General features: G+C 32.4%; 1 protein-coding gene across 1 annotated transcript in view; it reads right to left on the reverse strand.

Annotated features, from left to right (window-relative positions):
- LOC111147590 (TBC1 domain family member 32) overlaps nt 1-14359 on the reverse strand; it is a 237940-nt gene that overhangs the window by 30818 nt on the left and 192763 nt on the right. The window contains exons 27-28 of the mRNA XM_022503709.1: nt 2171-2240; nt 372-487 (exon numbers count right to left, since the gene is read on the reverse strand). Of these exons, the coding sequence (XP_022359417.1) occupies nt 372-487; nt 2171-2240 (186 nt within the window). The remainder of the gene's footprint in view (nt 1-371; nt 488-2170; nt 2241-14359) is intronic.

Below are 14359 nucleotides of genomic sequence, written 5' to 3' on the forward strand. Positions count from 1 at the left end.
TTATAATATTATATTATATTATAATTATAATATATATAATATAGATAATATATTATATAATATATATAATATAAGAATATTATTCTAGATTTAAAAAACCTATTTTTAAAAAATGTCTTATATGTATCTGAAAATACAGCCAAATAACTTTAATTACTTGTTTAAGATTAAATAAGTAAGATTGAATTTAGTAATTACTACCCAATTTAATAAAATTCATATTTAAAATACAGAATACTATAAAGGTACATCAACGAATCAGCAATATAGGTTAAAGTATTATTTTACTATAAATGTGTTAAGGTACCCTATCAAAGAACTATGAAAAACACATAATGTTCAACTGCTGTGAATCCACTCAAAAAGGATATGAAGAGAAGATTTTATGGGCGCTTGCTGCTGTTTTAGGAATCTCTCACAGTGCTTTAAAACCAAGGTAAGATCATTTTCTGCGCTGTCTTTTAACAGGTTGAGGAACTTGCCATATCTACATTAAAAGCCCACAAAACATGCAAAATGAAAAACTTCAGGCCCTGCACTACAAATTCACTTTTAAAAATCCATCAAGTGTAGTTCTCTTTAGATCTCAAGGTTTTAAGTTTTCTTCTACTTCTACCATAACTATGCTATACAGAACACTTAGTAGGGAGAGCTTTACACTAAGTACATGTTCCTGATAATCATATTTGGATTAGCAGTAATTATCTGGTAAATACTGACAACTTTAAAGGAAAATAAAAGAATAATGAGAGAACAAAATACAGATACTGTAGATGAGAAGAATATATGCATGTTTTCCTGAACTTAATCTAAAACATGTAATGTTGACAGGTTAGACTGACCAAATGTTAAGTCTAGAAGCAATTCTAGATTTCATCTAATCCAAAAGTTCTGAGAGGGAGTACTTCCCCTCCTGCGGCCACCCGGGAAATTCATGGGGGCATTTTTGATTGCATAGTGACTGGGGACACAAATAGTAGTTGGTGGGTAATGGAGGTTAGATTTGGGGCAGTCCCGAACAACCACTTACAAATGGCCTGCCTATTATTCGCATGGATGAAGAAGCTATTTATAATTATCTGAAGCCAAGTCCACTTTATATAAGATTATAAAATATTTTTTCTCTATTTTTTATTATACACTGAATGCAACTAAATGGGTAAATCAGGAAAATATAGTACTTTCATTGTTTGAAGCCTAAGACTTGTTCTCCATTTTGGAAAGTCACTTTGCCCGTGGCAAAACTTGAGCAGTATTTGAAGCACCGAAACATCAGCAGTCTATATGCAGCTGCCAAAGTCACAGTGATTCTATGTGGTTGACAGCTCTGTCATATACTGCAGCTGGGTACAAACGTTTCACTACAAATCACTTTCCATTTACATCTTACCAATAAGACATTATACTGAGTTTAAAAAATATGTGACTAGCCTGCCCATGTTATCTATGGATTCCATTTCAGAATAGAAATTGGACATTACAAAATAAAAAGCAGATATAGGGTCACAAAACAATGAGTCACATGCTTCATGTGATACAGATGGATTAGCCAGAATTACTATCACACTTTTCATTATAATGCTATGAATTTATTAAAAATAGTCATTTTAAAAGCTTTCATAGATTGTAAAGATTACCCACTAAAGTAGGATGGAACTGTTAAATCCCCAATTAGTAAGCAAGAGAGGAGACTCACTCCTTAATTCACAGTCTGCTGTTCAGTTTCTTTTGAAAATTACGATTTGGGTACTAAAAATTCAAACTACTATAATTAGTTTATTCATTTTTAACTTCGGCATCTATCCTTAAGGTTCTTTTGTACTCATTACCATAGCTTGACAATTAAAATCTATCATATTTTTAAAAATGGCATGATTGTGCTACCAATGTGCTGATTTTTAAAATTCATTTTTTTTAAAAAACCTGTAGTCATACAGGATTAAATACACTGTAATTAGCCTCTGAAATGATAATGAACCATAACTGATTTACCAGCAGAGGTAATTTAATCATGTGCCAGTATCTCCAAAACAAAGTTATTATTTTCTGAATGATAAACTCTGCATTTAAAGTACACAAAATAGTTGGTTGTTAAATACTATTAAACACATATCAGGTAGATAAAACAAATTCTAGAAATGCGCAAGGAAGATATTTCCCTATAATATACCTGACAGTCATTTTAATGCCAAGCTGCTGCACAGATGAAAGACTTTCGTTCTTCACATTTGCATCAGTGGCTAAAAACAATAGCAAACTGGGTTATAAAAATGTATAAAAGTCTGCATAATAATCACATTTTAATTGAAAATTGATTAAAGTAATATTTTTACATATTTTAATGTGAATTTTGAAAACTGATGAATTCGTTCTTTTAAGAGCTGTCAGTTACATTTTCAAAGAAATTAAAACTTTTTACAAATAACTTTTCTCCTATAAAAGCCATTTAAAAGCATATTAAGTACAAAATAACTAATTGTAGTTTTAAAGCAACCTATTTTTACTCAGCTCTCAGAACACAAAAGCTCTTAACCCCAAAACGATGTAGAATATTGTACATTCATTTACAAGATTTTGATTTACAAATATGTATAAGTATGGCTGTTCACTTCTTAAAGATTTAAAATTAGTGTCAAGAAGGAATAATCAGTATACTGCTTATAATGTATAACAATATATGAGGTTGGGGTGAACAAAGTTCTTCCAGCAGGTGCATCTTCTTTGAGGAGTAGGAGTTTGTGATCTATGAAAAGTGAAGGGGCTATATGGGACAGGGGACAATAGGAGAGGTTGAAAATTTAGATTGGTTCTGGAGAACACGGATGACAAAGTGAATGCTCAGTAGCATCATTAGAAGCACTGAGAGTTCTAGTTGTAACTTTCAATTTTTGGCTAAAGAAACTGTAGCGTGCATGTGCATACACACACATATACATGTAAAATATTGAGGAACTTGTTATCTAGTGGTAAAGAGGACTAAAGGCTGGGTTTCTCATACTCATGTCAGTAGGGTTTTTTGTTTTGTTTTGTTTTATTTTTTTTTAACAAATCTAATATTAAACTACAGCTTATTTTTTTTTAAGATTTTTTATTTTTTATTTATTTATTTTTTATTTAATTGACAGAGATCACAAGTAGTCAGAGAGGCAGGCAGAGAGAGAGAGGGGAAGTAGGCTCCACGCTGAGCAGAGAGCCTGATGCAGGGCTTGATACCAGGACCCCGAGATCATGACCTGAGCCGAAGGCAGAGGCTTTAACCCACTGAGCCACCCAAGCGTCCCCCCCCCACCTTTTTTTTCCCTCCTATTACACCGATGCATCTCATCCTATTAGTATAATTTACTTAACTTGTGGATTCATTCATTCCTTTTAATACACCCTTTCTGATAAAGTAAGTGTGAAGCACGATGCTAGAAGCTATGGGGGATGAAAAAGAAATCATACATCATGCCCTAAAAGAACTTTTCATGTAGTGCCAGAGATAAAATTCGTATATAGATAACTCTGATAAAGATATTTGAAAGGACTAAGTGGAACAAGAATGGTACAGATAGAGTGTTATGTGAATTCAGAAAGAGAGAGAGATTGCATAGAAGTGGCACTTAAACTGAACTGTAAAATATGGCTAGACTTGAGATCTACAGAGATAAGGAAGAACAACAAATTAAACATCACTATTATCAAACATCTACTCATTGGACCAGCAATAATTCATCTTCTAGCACTCTTGGAGGTAAGGTACCCTGTTTCTCCTAGTTTGCCTAGGCCCTGCATGGTTTTAGCTCTAAAAGTCTCATGCCCCAGGCAGTCCTCATAAGCCCAGCCAAACCAGGCTGGTCTTTTAGCTACCTACAGTGGTCATTTTCTTTAAAAATAAATAAATTAATTAAAATAAAATAAAATTGGGGCACCTGGGTGGCTCAGTGGGTTTAAAGCCTCTGCCTTCGGCTCAGGTCATGATCTCAGGGTCCTGGGATCGAGCCCTGCATCAGGCTCTTTGCTCAGCAGGGAGCTTGCCTCCCCCTCTCTCTGCCTGCCTCTCTGCCTACTTGTAATCTCTCTCTCTCTGTCAAATAAATAAATAAAATCTTTAAAAAAATAAAATAAATAAAATAAAATAAACTTAAGAGCTCAGTTAATTTCCTGACAAGCTACATCTGAGTTTTACTTACTCGGTTCAGAACACAAACTTAGCAGTATTTTACATTTGGCCTATAATGAGCAGTTAAGCTATTTTTTATATATTTTAGAATTCCTCCCTATTTAGAACTCTAACTAGAGTTAAATAGATGTAAATTCTAGATGTACAGATTGCTAAGGACAGTTTTGCCCCATTTATAAGAGCCAGTATCTTTCTCCTATACAAAAAAAAAAAAAAAAAAAAAATTGAGTTTCTATTACTTTATACCAAAAACATACATGTCACAAATTATTCTCATTCTCATAAAATGGACAATTTTTAAACTATTAATCATTCATATGTTCCCCATAATTTCAAGTTCTTAGTCTTATCAAGAGCATTTTTAAAAAGTCAGCCATAATTTAAATAGCTGTACCAATGCCCATTACAACACAATCGGATAAAATTCATTTGCATAGTGACCAAGAAGTTCCTCCTATGTCAGTACCTGAATACACTCTTGGTGATCCTGTATTTTATTATTAACTGTATTTTAGTTTCCCAAGTTCAAATAATGTTAAGACTTTGGTGCTGCAGTGTTGGTGACACTGGCTGACTTTGCAAAATTTAAGTAGTTTCAATAAAATATGTTGCCTTCATATATTTTTATAGCTGTGAAATAGACCTACCTCCTATCAACTATCATAATAGGGTATTATAAGATTGCTTTTTAATTAGGAAGATATATTCTATAGAGGTATACCTTATGTTCAAAGAAATATAAAATTTTAAATGTACAGTTTAATTAATTTTGACAAATGCATACAAGCTGTATAACCCACATGCTTCTAAGATATGGAATATTTTCATCATGTAGATGTTCCCTCATGCTCTCTTCTAGCCAATTCTTGCACATCCTTCTTCCCTAAACTAGCCACTGTTCTGATCTCTTTCACTGTTGGCTTAGCTTTACCTAGAACATCATATAAATGGAATCACATAATATATACCATTTTGTGTTTTTTATTTCTCTTAACACAATGTTTTGTGATGCATTCCATATTGTAACATGTATCAATAGTATTTTTTTATTGCAAGTCGTATTCCATTATGTAGATATGTTGAAATTTGTTTATTCAATGTATACCCTGAAGTTTATTTTCTTGTGACATTTGTGTTTCTTTTCTCAAATTTTGACTTTCATGAATAAAGAAGTCTGAACATTCTTGGGCAAATATCACCTTATACCTGTCAGAATGGCTAAAATAAAAAAGATAAGAGATAACAAGTGTTAGCAAAAATATAGAGAAACAGGACCCTTGTAAACTGTTGATGGGAATATAAACTGGTACATCTACTATGGAAAATAGTATGGAGGTTCCTAAAAAAAAAAAAAAAATAGAAATAGAAATACCATATGATCCACTAATCCCACTATTGGGTATTACCCAAAGAAAATGAAAACATTCAAAAAGATACATGCACCCCTATGTTTACTGCAGCATCATTTACAGTAGCCAACATAGGGAAGCAACCTAAGTGCCCATTGATAGATGAACAGATAAGGAAGATGTGGTATGCATATGTGCATACATACATGCACACACACAGACACACACACAGAGTATTACACAGCCAAAAAAGGATGGGATCATGCTATTTGTAATAACATGGATGGACATAGAGAGCATAAGTCAGACTGAGAAAGACAAATACCGTATCATTCCACTCATATGTGGGAAAAAAAGATAAATAGCAGAATCAGACCTACAAATACAGAGAACAATCTAATGGTTGCCAAAGGAGAGTGGGGTGGAAGGTTAGGCAAAATGGGTGAAGGGGTTTCAGTTATGGAATGCATAAATCATGGGGATAAAAGCCACAGTATAAAGGAATACAGTCGCTTGATACTGTAATAGCAACACATGGGCACAGAGGGCAGCTACACTTGTAGTGAACACAGAATAATGTATAAACTTAATGAATCACTATGTTGTACACCTGAAATTAGTGTAACTATATGTGTGTCAACTATACTCAAAAACAAAACAAAAAAACACCACAGTTCTTCACGCTGAAGAGAAATGGTACAAGATGAATGCACAGATACATACACATACAATACACATTAACATACATACAAGAGTGTAAGAAATTGTAAATGTATGTGCAAATAAAAATAACTTTGCTCTTGTTTCTTAATTTACTTAAAAATAATTGATTCAAAGGAATAATAACATATAAAAGTAAAATGCATAGAAAAAATAGTATACAGGAAGGACAAATGGAAATAAACTTTTGTAAGGTTCTTATGTGAAAGACATGGTATTAATTCATAGTAGACAAAAATATCAAAATCATAGATAAAATTTTAAAATATCAATAATCATGTAAATGGGCTAAAAACACCAAAAAATGGCAGAAATTCTGAGACTGAATTAAAAGCAGGAAGCAAGATGCAACCACACACTATATATCTTTAGATGACTTTTAAACTAAAAGACATGATATATTAAAGATGGGAAGACATATTATACTGACACCAGTTATAAGAAAGCTGAACATCTGTATTATTATCAGACAAAATACACTTCAGGGCAAGGAGTATTAGAGATAAAAAGACTTTTTAAAAATAACAGCATGGTCAAGTCATCAAGAAGAAAAAGCAATACTAAATATATATTTACCAAATTGGAAAACCTTACAATACATGAAGCAAAAACTAAAGAAATAAAGGGACAAGTACGTAAGCATAAAATAATAAAGGGAGAGCTCAACACTACTATATCTGTGTTTGTACCAAAAGCAGACAAAAATTTAGAAACTATTTAGAAAATCTGAATAGCATGAGCAACTAAATTGCCCTTATTGGTTATTTACAGAACACTACAACTATCAACTCTAAAATATATATCCTTTCACTTGTCAATGGAACATTTACTGAGACAGAACATTGGCTCACCATAAAAAGCTTCAAAAAATTTCAAAGAAATTAAATTATACAGAGTATAAACACAAATAGAATTAAAATAGAAATCGGTAACAAAAAGATACCTGGAAAATCTCCAAATTCTTGAAAGTTAAGCAACACACTGCAAATTAATCAAGGTCAAAGCAAGCTAGCAAGCTAAATTAGAAAATATTTTTAATGAAATGGTAATTAAGACATTTGTAAACATGCGTTGGGAGGCAACTAAAGCATTGCTTAGGGTTAACTTTATAGTTCTATATACTTATATTAGAAAAGAATAAAGGTTTAAAGTCAATGATCTAAGCTTCCATCACAGAGGCTAGAAAAAGAAGAGGAAATTAAACCTAAAGTCAGCAAAAAAATGAAATAAAACACAATAGAAACCAATAAAATAGAAAAAAAAGTACAGAGGATATCAATAAAACCAAATGCTGATTCTTTGAAAAGATCAATAATATTGACAAATCTCTACCTGGTTATAAAGAAAAAGGAGAAAGAGAAAACACAAATTATCAGTATCAAGAATAAAAGAGAAAATAGCACCATAGATCCTACAGACCCAAGAAGAAATAGAAAATCTGAAGTCTTACATTTATTAATGAAACTGAATTAATATTTAAAAAGCAGACCATGAAGAAAACTCAGACCCAAATGGTGTCCACTAGTGAATTCAATCAAATAAGTAAAATAATAACAATCTTGCCCACTTGTAAGCACAAAATAACCATGATCACCAAATAATTCAAAGACATTAAAAGAAAACTAATGACCAATATTGCACATGAATATAAATAGAATATTTTAAAATATTAGCCTTTCAAATTCAGTAATATATTAAAAGGATGAAGTATCATGATCAAGAGGAATTCATCTGTGAATGCAAAGTTGGTCTGACATTCAAAAATCAATGTAGAACTTTTCTCCTAAGAATAAGAACAAGTTGTATATTCTTACTTATATACTCAATTAAGTTTTGACAAAATATAAAAGCAATTCAATGCGGTAAGAAAGCTTTTCAAACAATTGTTCTGGAACAAGTAGATATCTGGGGAAAAAGATGTAAACCCTTACCTCACACATAAAATATTCAAAATCGATTACAGATCTGTAGGTAAAAGGCAAAGTATTAAGTATAAAAAACTATCTTTATGGTCTTGATGTAGGTAAAGATTTTTCTGAATGAAACCCTGAAAGTACAGACCATAGAAGAAAAAAAGAAAAGTTGACAAACTGGATTTCATCAAAATTTCATCAAGAGACATTAAGAAAATAACTAGACAAGCCACATAATGGAACAAAATATATGCAGTATAAATTGGACAAGAGATTGAATCCATAATCATTATATAACTACCACCCATAATTCAAACATTAAAAAGTCATGAAACCCATATAGAAATGATGGGGGTGAGTGAGAAACAAAATACTTGCACAGACATCTCAAAAGAAGTGTTCAGCATCATTCATCATCAGGAAAATGCAAATTAAAATAACATGGAGATACTACTATACACGTACTGAAATGGCTAAAATTTGAGATGGAAAATACTGAGTGTCAGTAAGAATAAGGAAGAACTGGAACTGTCATATGATGCTGCTAAGAGTGTAAAATGGTACAACTATTTTGGAAAATGGTTTGGCAATTTTTCATAAAATTAAAATACTTCTATTCTCTGATCCATGAATTCCACTTCTCTGTACTTATATAAAAGATTGATTTCTATAAACTATTACCAGAACAGTTTTAACTTCGATTAGATGATAACACTTTGAATTCTAGTACATATAAAACTGGATTATTAATCATGAGAAATATTTATCTTCATTAATACATTGATCTGGCACTTGTAATACTAATGTTCCTCTTCTGCAAAGTATGACACAGCTAAGTATCTTTACAGTAGGAGGAGTGTGCAGTCGGCTAATGGTGCTAATAATGAGTGTCCCTGATGCCATTGTATCCTATACATCACGGTGGCTTCTAGGACAAGATGCTGACCTCTCTATCAATGAAGAATGGAATAGTTAAGGATCAAGGTGAGAGTAGTTGCCCAAAAGGATTATGCCACTCAAATGTTGTATGATTCAGGTTCTTACTTCTTTCCTATGGAAGGAAAGAGTCATTCCAAAGTGGTCTAGCTGTTGTATGAGGAGCCCTTTGAACTTTTCTAGGATTGTACAAATAATTTCCCAGATCTATTCTCTCTCTAAAAGCTTATGTTTCTGTATATTCAGAGTAGAAACTTAAATCTGCACATTTCAACAGATAATGTTCCCAATTACAGCTGTATTTCAAAATTCTCTTGAGTTTTTTTAAAAGTAAAGACAAACACACTTCACTCCATACCGCTGATGAGATTGCTGAGGGTGAATATACAGTCATTTGTATTTTTAAAGACCTCTACAGCTTATTTCTTCTGCACTGAACTTGAGATCCACATTTAAAGAATAAAAGTTTAGATATAGTTAAAATCAGACAGTAATACTCCATTTCACAAATTTCACTTTAAAGAATGTAGTAGTTAAATCTTCAAAAATCTTCAAAAAGTGGTTAAATCACTTTTTAGTGAGAATATATGGGGGTATTAAGCATACCAGAACAAACATCAAATACCCACTCAAAAAAACCCCTAATATTCGATAGATACAGGGATAGTAGTATGAATAAAACCCATTTGAAAAAAATAAAGTTTTCCAAGCAGGAATGAAGAAATCAGAAAATAGTTTTCTATTTACTATATATTTTATTAAAAGAGACACTTCGATTTTAAATTTGTGTTTGATATATGACAACTTGACAAACAGAAACAGATCTTTGACTACAAAAGTTCAGTGAAATAATCTTTTGTTATATACAATCTGGACTAAATACAACTTGTGAAGCAGTAATTAAAATCTTCAGAAATAAAACTGATGGGATAAAATAAATAAAACTCAGTGATAAAAATGGATGTCTTCACTGGTAACCAGTGACTCACTGAAATGTGCACATCTATGTGTAAGATACATAATAGGTGCTTAACAAACACTGAATGAATGAATACATAAATGCAAAAATGAATGAACAAGAAGTTGCACTGCATATCAAATGGAGCAAGTTGGAGATGGAAATAGATAGGGACTTAAAAATATATTCTGTACATTGAAGTTAAGTAATAAATGGATGATATAACTCCTACTCCCTGGAGTCACTATGAAAAGTATAACAAGTTGCTGATAAAAAGTCAAACAAACAATGACGCCTGTACCATCATACTTACCCTACTTAATGTCTAATTCAATCAAAGCATTAACTATTTGAAATAACCAATCCATGTAATTGTAAATATAATGGTCTCAGAAGAAAATGAGTTGGAAAAATTGACTTAATATTGACTGAAATTGCTCACTCTAGTAATGCATTCTGTTCTATTTTTGGTTCGCAAAGCTAGCACATAGAGCAGTGGAAGAAATGAAATCTATTCTGCCTGGCACTTGGCTAATGGTGTGGAAAAAAATTAATTTTCAGAAGAGCAAAGAATTTCTCCACTAGAATACATTTCCATGGTTAGAAAAGCAGTTACTGCTTGGCTGTTTACTGATTCTTCTGAAGTCCTGCTGTAACTATTCTAAAGTCAAAGAACTCTCACCACCCAAAGAAGTCAACCAGTCAGTACACTCTCTCCTACCTCCTTCCTTTCCCAGAGTTGGTTGGCAGATTCTGTTGCTTCTCTTTAAACACAGGGTTATAACTATCCACATATTATAACTATATAATCCACAGGGTTATAACTATTGAACTCATATGGACATAAAATTCAATTTCTTGTGGCCAAGTTACTGTAAGAGTGTCAGCCCCTAATTGGTATAGTCAGCATTATTTAGAAAAAAGGATTTCTTTCCATGTCTTTCTGCTATTACCCTTTCCTGCAAGACTCCTCCTCTCCTACTTTTTGTTTTAGCCATACTAGCGCCACTCCTCTTGCTCCAGTATTGCTTCTTCCTCTTGTCTTTCACAATGGCACTAGTCAACATTGGTTGCTCTTTCCACTAAACACCTATGACACTTGAAACAAAACCCCTCATTTGACAACAACCCAGTACAAATACTATACTTAAAGGCACACTGCCTGAAAATAAAGTAGCCAGCTGAAAAATGTCAGTTTTCTTTATTTAACTAGTTGTTGCAATTTATTTAATTCATCATTTTAGGTGGATGCACTATTTCCCCTACTTGAGGATATCGTAATTAATTCATATTATATACTTCCTTGCTATTATTAAGCATACTCACAAACATGCTCCATAAATGGAAGGTGGCAAAGAGCATATTTGCTGAATATCCAAAAAAAGTATAAAAGATTTTTGACAATATATATTAAGTTCAAAAAGTATTTTAATAATCAAAAGGTGAAACAATACAAAATTTTCTGATTTCTTTCCAACTGTTTGATTAGCAACATAAAGATAAAACATTAAAAATATTTCCTACCTTTAAAGGAGTACTTAGTTTATCATTTAAAGAAGCAATTACATTAGGATAAAAAAAATCCCCAACTCATTCCAGGGAAATGAACCAACAAAAAATTAACATCGGTTAAGACTTGGAAAGATACTTGTATAGATTTACAAACTGCAAATGTGCAGAACTTTGTTCATTTCTCTTTCTTTAAGGGGATAAACAGCTAAACTAATTTGATTTTTCCAGATCTGCACATTTTATAATAGATTGGAATCCTGAGGGTACTAACAACAGATGGATGATTGTGTTATTCTAATTTCAGCTACCTTAGGGTTTAAGCAAGCTGTCATTTTTAAAAAGACAATCAATTTCTCATTTCAAGAAACATGAAAAAATACTGAATATATCCATCCAGCATTTTCTTTTTTATATCAAAACATGGTTTTTATTTATTTAAAGTAAATACAGTGAAATTTTACAATAGGAAATCATTGTTCCACCAGCCTCTCCCAAACAAAAAAGGGGTGAAGGGTGAGGATATCTAAAGCCATGGTTAGAAAATGATATTAACAACAAGTTTACCATATCATAATAACATATATTATACAATCAAAGAGGAAGTGACTTTATTTTTGGCTGTACTCTAAAATTCCAGTGGAGAGCTATTCAGTTAGAGCCTTTGAAGAATTTAAATTCACATTTGGGGTTTATCTGCCTAGATAATACATTCAAAAGAGCCAACATCTGAGATCTCTCACATCATAATTTAGAAATTCTACAAAGGGCACTGAATATATACACACTGAGCAATTAGTCTTGTTGAGTATTTAGATTATGTATACAACATAATGTTAATTTCAGATTATCTACAGAAAATATGATATAATATAACAATGTGCCAAGGAGAGCTATAGAAATTGGAGATTATAGTGAAGACTAGGGAGATACCCCCTCTGGCCATGCAAATCTCCATAATTATCACTTCTTATTTCCTTTCATACTCATAGACTTGACCATTCATCCCTGTATCTCTTCATACACATTTTCAGGTTTATTCATAAAGTTATAATTTTCTTCACAAATGTTTTTCTTCGAAACTCTCCTCACAATGTCTGTTTTCTTTCCTCTGTACCTCAGTCTCCTGATTTTAAAAGTGATGATTATGCCTACTGCAAAGAGCAGTTATAGGGTTGAATAATATAATACACATTATGTACTTCGGCACACTATTTAACTCGCAAGAGGTACTCAGTAGGTATCAACTGCCTTCACCTACCTTAATCCCTATTTAATGCTACCTTACATTTTCTTCTCATTTCTTTGTTCTCATTTTCTTAAGTTCTCTTTTATCCCTTTGCCAAATTTGCATTAAAGGGGCTGTGTAAATAATTAGGTATATGTTCATATGTGTATTTGTAAATACCAATATATTTAGAATTATTACACAAATGTATTGGTGTGAATACAGATGCTGATGTTACAGTTTATATATTTAATTCAATAAAGATATATCAAATACTATACCGAAGGTACAAAGGAGTTTGAGACCTAATGGAATAATTTGAACTAGCCACATACAATATAATAAATATCAAAATGGTAGATTAAGGTGAATATAATGAGCAGAGAAGAGGAATATCTACTTCGGAGTAAGAGGGAAGTGAACATTTTAGCTGCAACTTTACAGTTAAGTTTTACATTATCATATGGGGGAAGAAAAGCTCATCTAGAAGGAACAGGAGGAGCAAAGTTTCAGTGGCATGAATGCACAGGGGGCCTTTGATCAGTGGTGAGTAATAGGACCAGAAGGATAGGCTGGACCAGACTGGAAGCATATATTTTTCTTTTTAAGGAAATATGATGTATAGTGTCTAACTTGAATAAATATTTAAATGAGGATTTCTTCAGCAAACAGAGAAGTCATATTACCCTTATAAGGAAGAGGAACAATATCCCTTGATTATTTTCATAAGTCTCTGCTACTTCTCTACTTTACTGACCCTCATGCCTGGAGATTCACCTCTGGCAGATTTCAGTTCTGCACTCTAGTTCATCCTTTACACGGTCACTAAAATAATCTTCCTAAAGTACAGATGAGTCAAGTAAAGCTTCTGCTCAGAAATCTTAGAGGGTTTAATCTATTGCCTGTTAGAATTAAGACAAACTGATTGGCACTGTTTATAAAGCCCTCCCTCCTTCATTCTTTTAGCTATTCTTTCTTTTATTTGTCAAATATTTCTTAACACTGTCATTCTAGTTGCAGAGGATGTGACAGATAAGACATAAAAACTATGCTACAAGAGTTTACTGTCACATGAAGAATTAGACATTAAGTCAGAATATGAGAAAGACATTACAGAGATGCATATTGGCTTTATACACTAAGCTGATGATTTAGCAATATATATTTCCAGCCAACACCTTTCCCCTAAATTCCAGATTCAAATATCCAATGTATAAAAAATACGTTCATTTAAATATATAACAAGTATCTAAAACATAACATAAAAGCAAGCTCTTCACCTCCTCTTTCCAACTTATTTTTTCCCCCATTCTTCTTTATCTCAGTGTATGATAACTTAATCCTTCCAGTGGCTTGGATCAATAACTTGGAGTCTTCTTTGATTCCTTCTTTCTCTCACATGCCATTGTCAATGTGTTACTCAATTCTGTTGGCTCGATCATCAAAATATACCCAGACTCCAAATACTATCTCCCACTGACATCCACATCCAAACCATTACCACTTTTCATGTGGATCTTCTTAATAGCTTCCTACTTCATCTCCCTGCCTTAGCCCTCTTCCTCCCTTCAATCTTTGCTCAAC

Source organism: Enhydra lutris, unplaced genomic scaffold (genome assembly GCF_002288905.1).
Source record: "Enhydra lutris kenyoni isolate GAN:26980312 unplaced genomic scaffold, ASM228890v2 scaffoldscaffold17, whole genome shotgun sequence".
In the NCBI taxonomy this organism is placed as follows: Eukaryota; Metazoa; Chordata; class Mammalia; order Carnivora; family Mustelidae; genus Enhydra; species Enhydra lutris.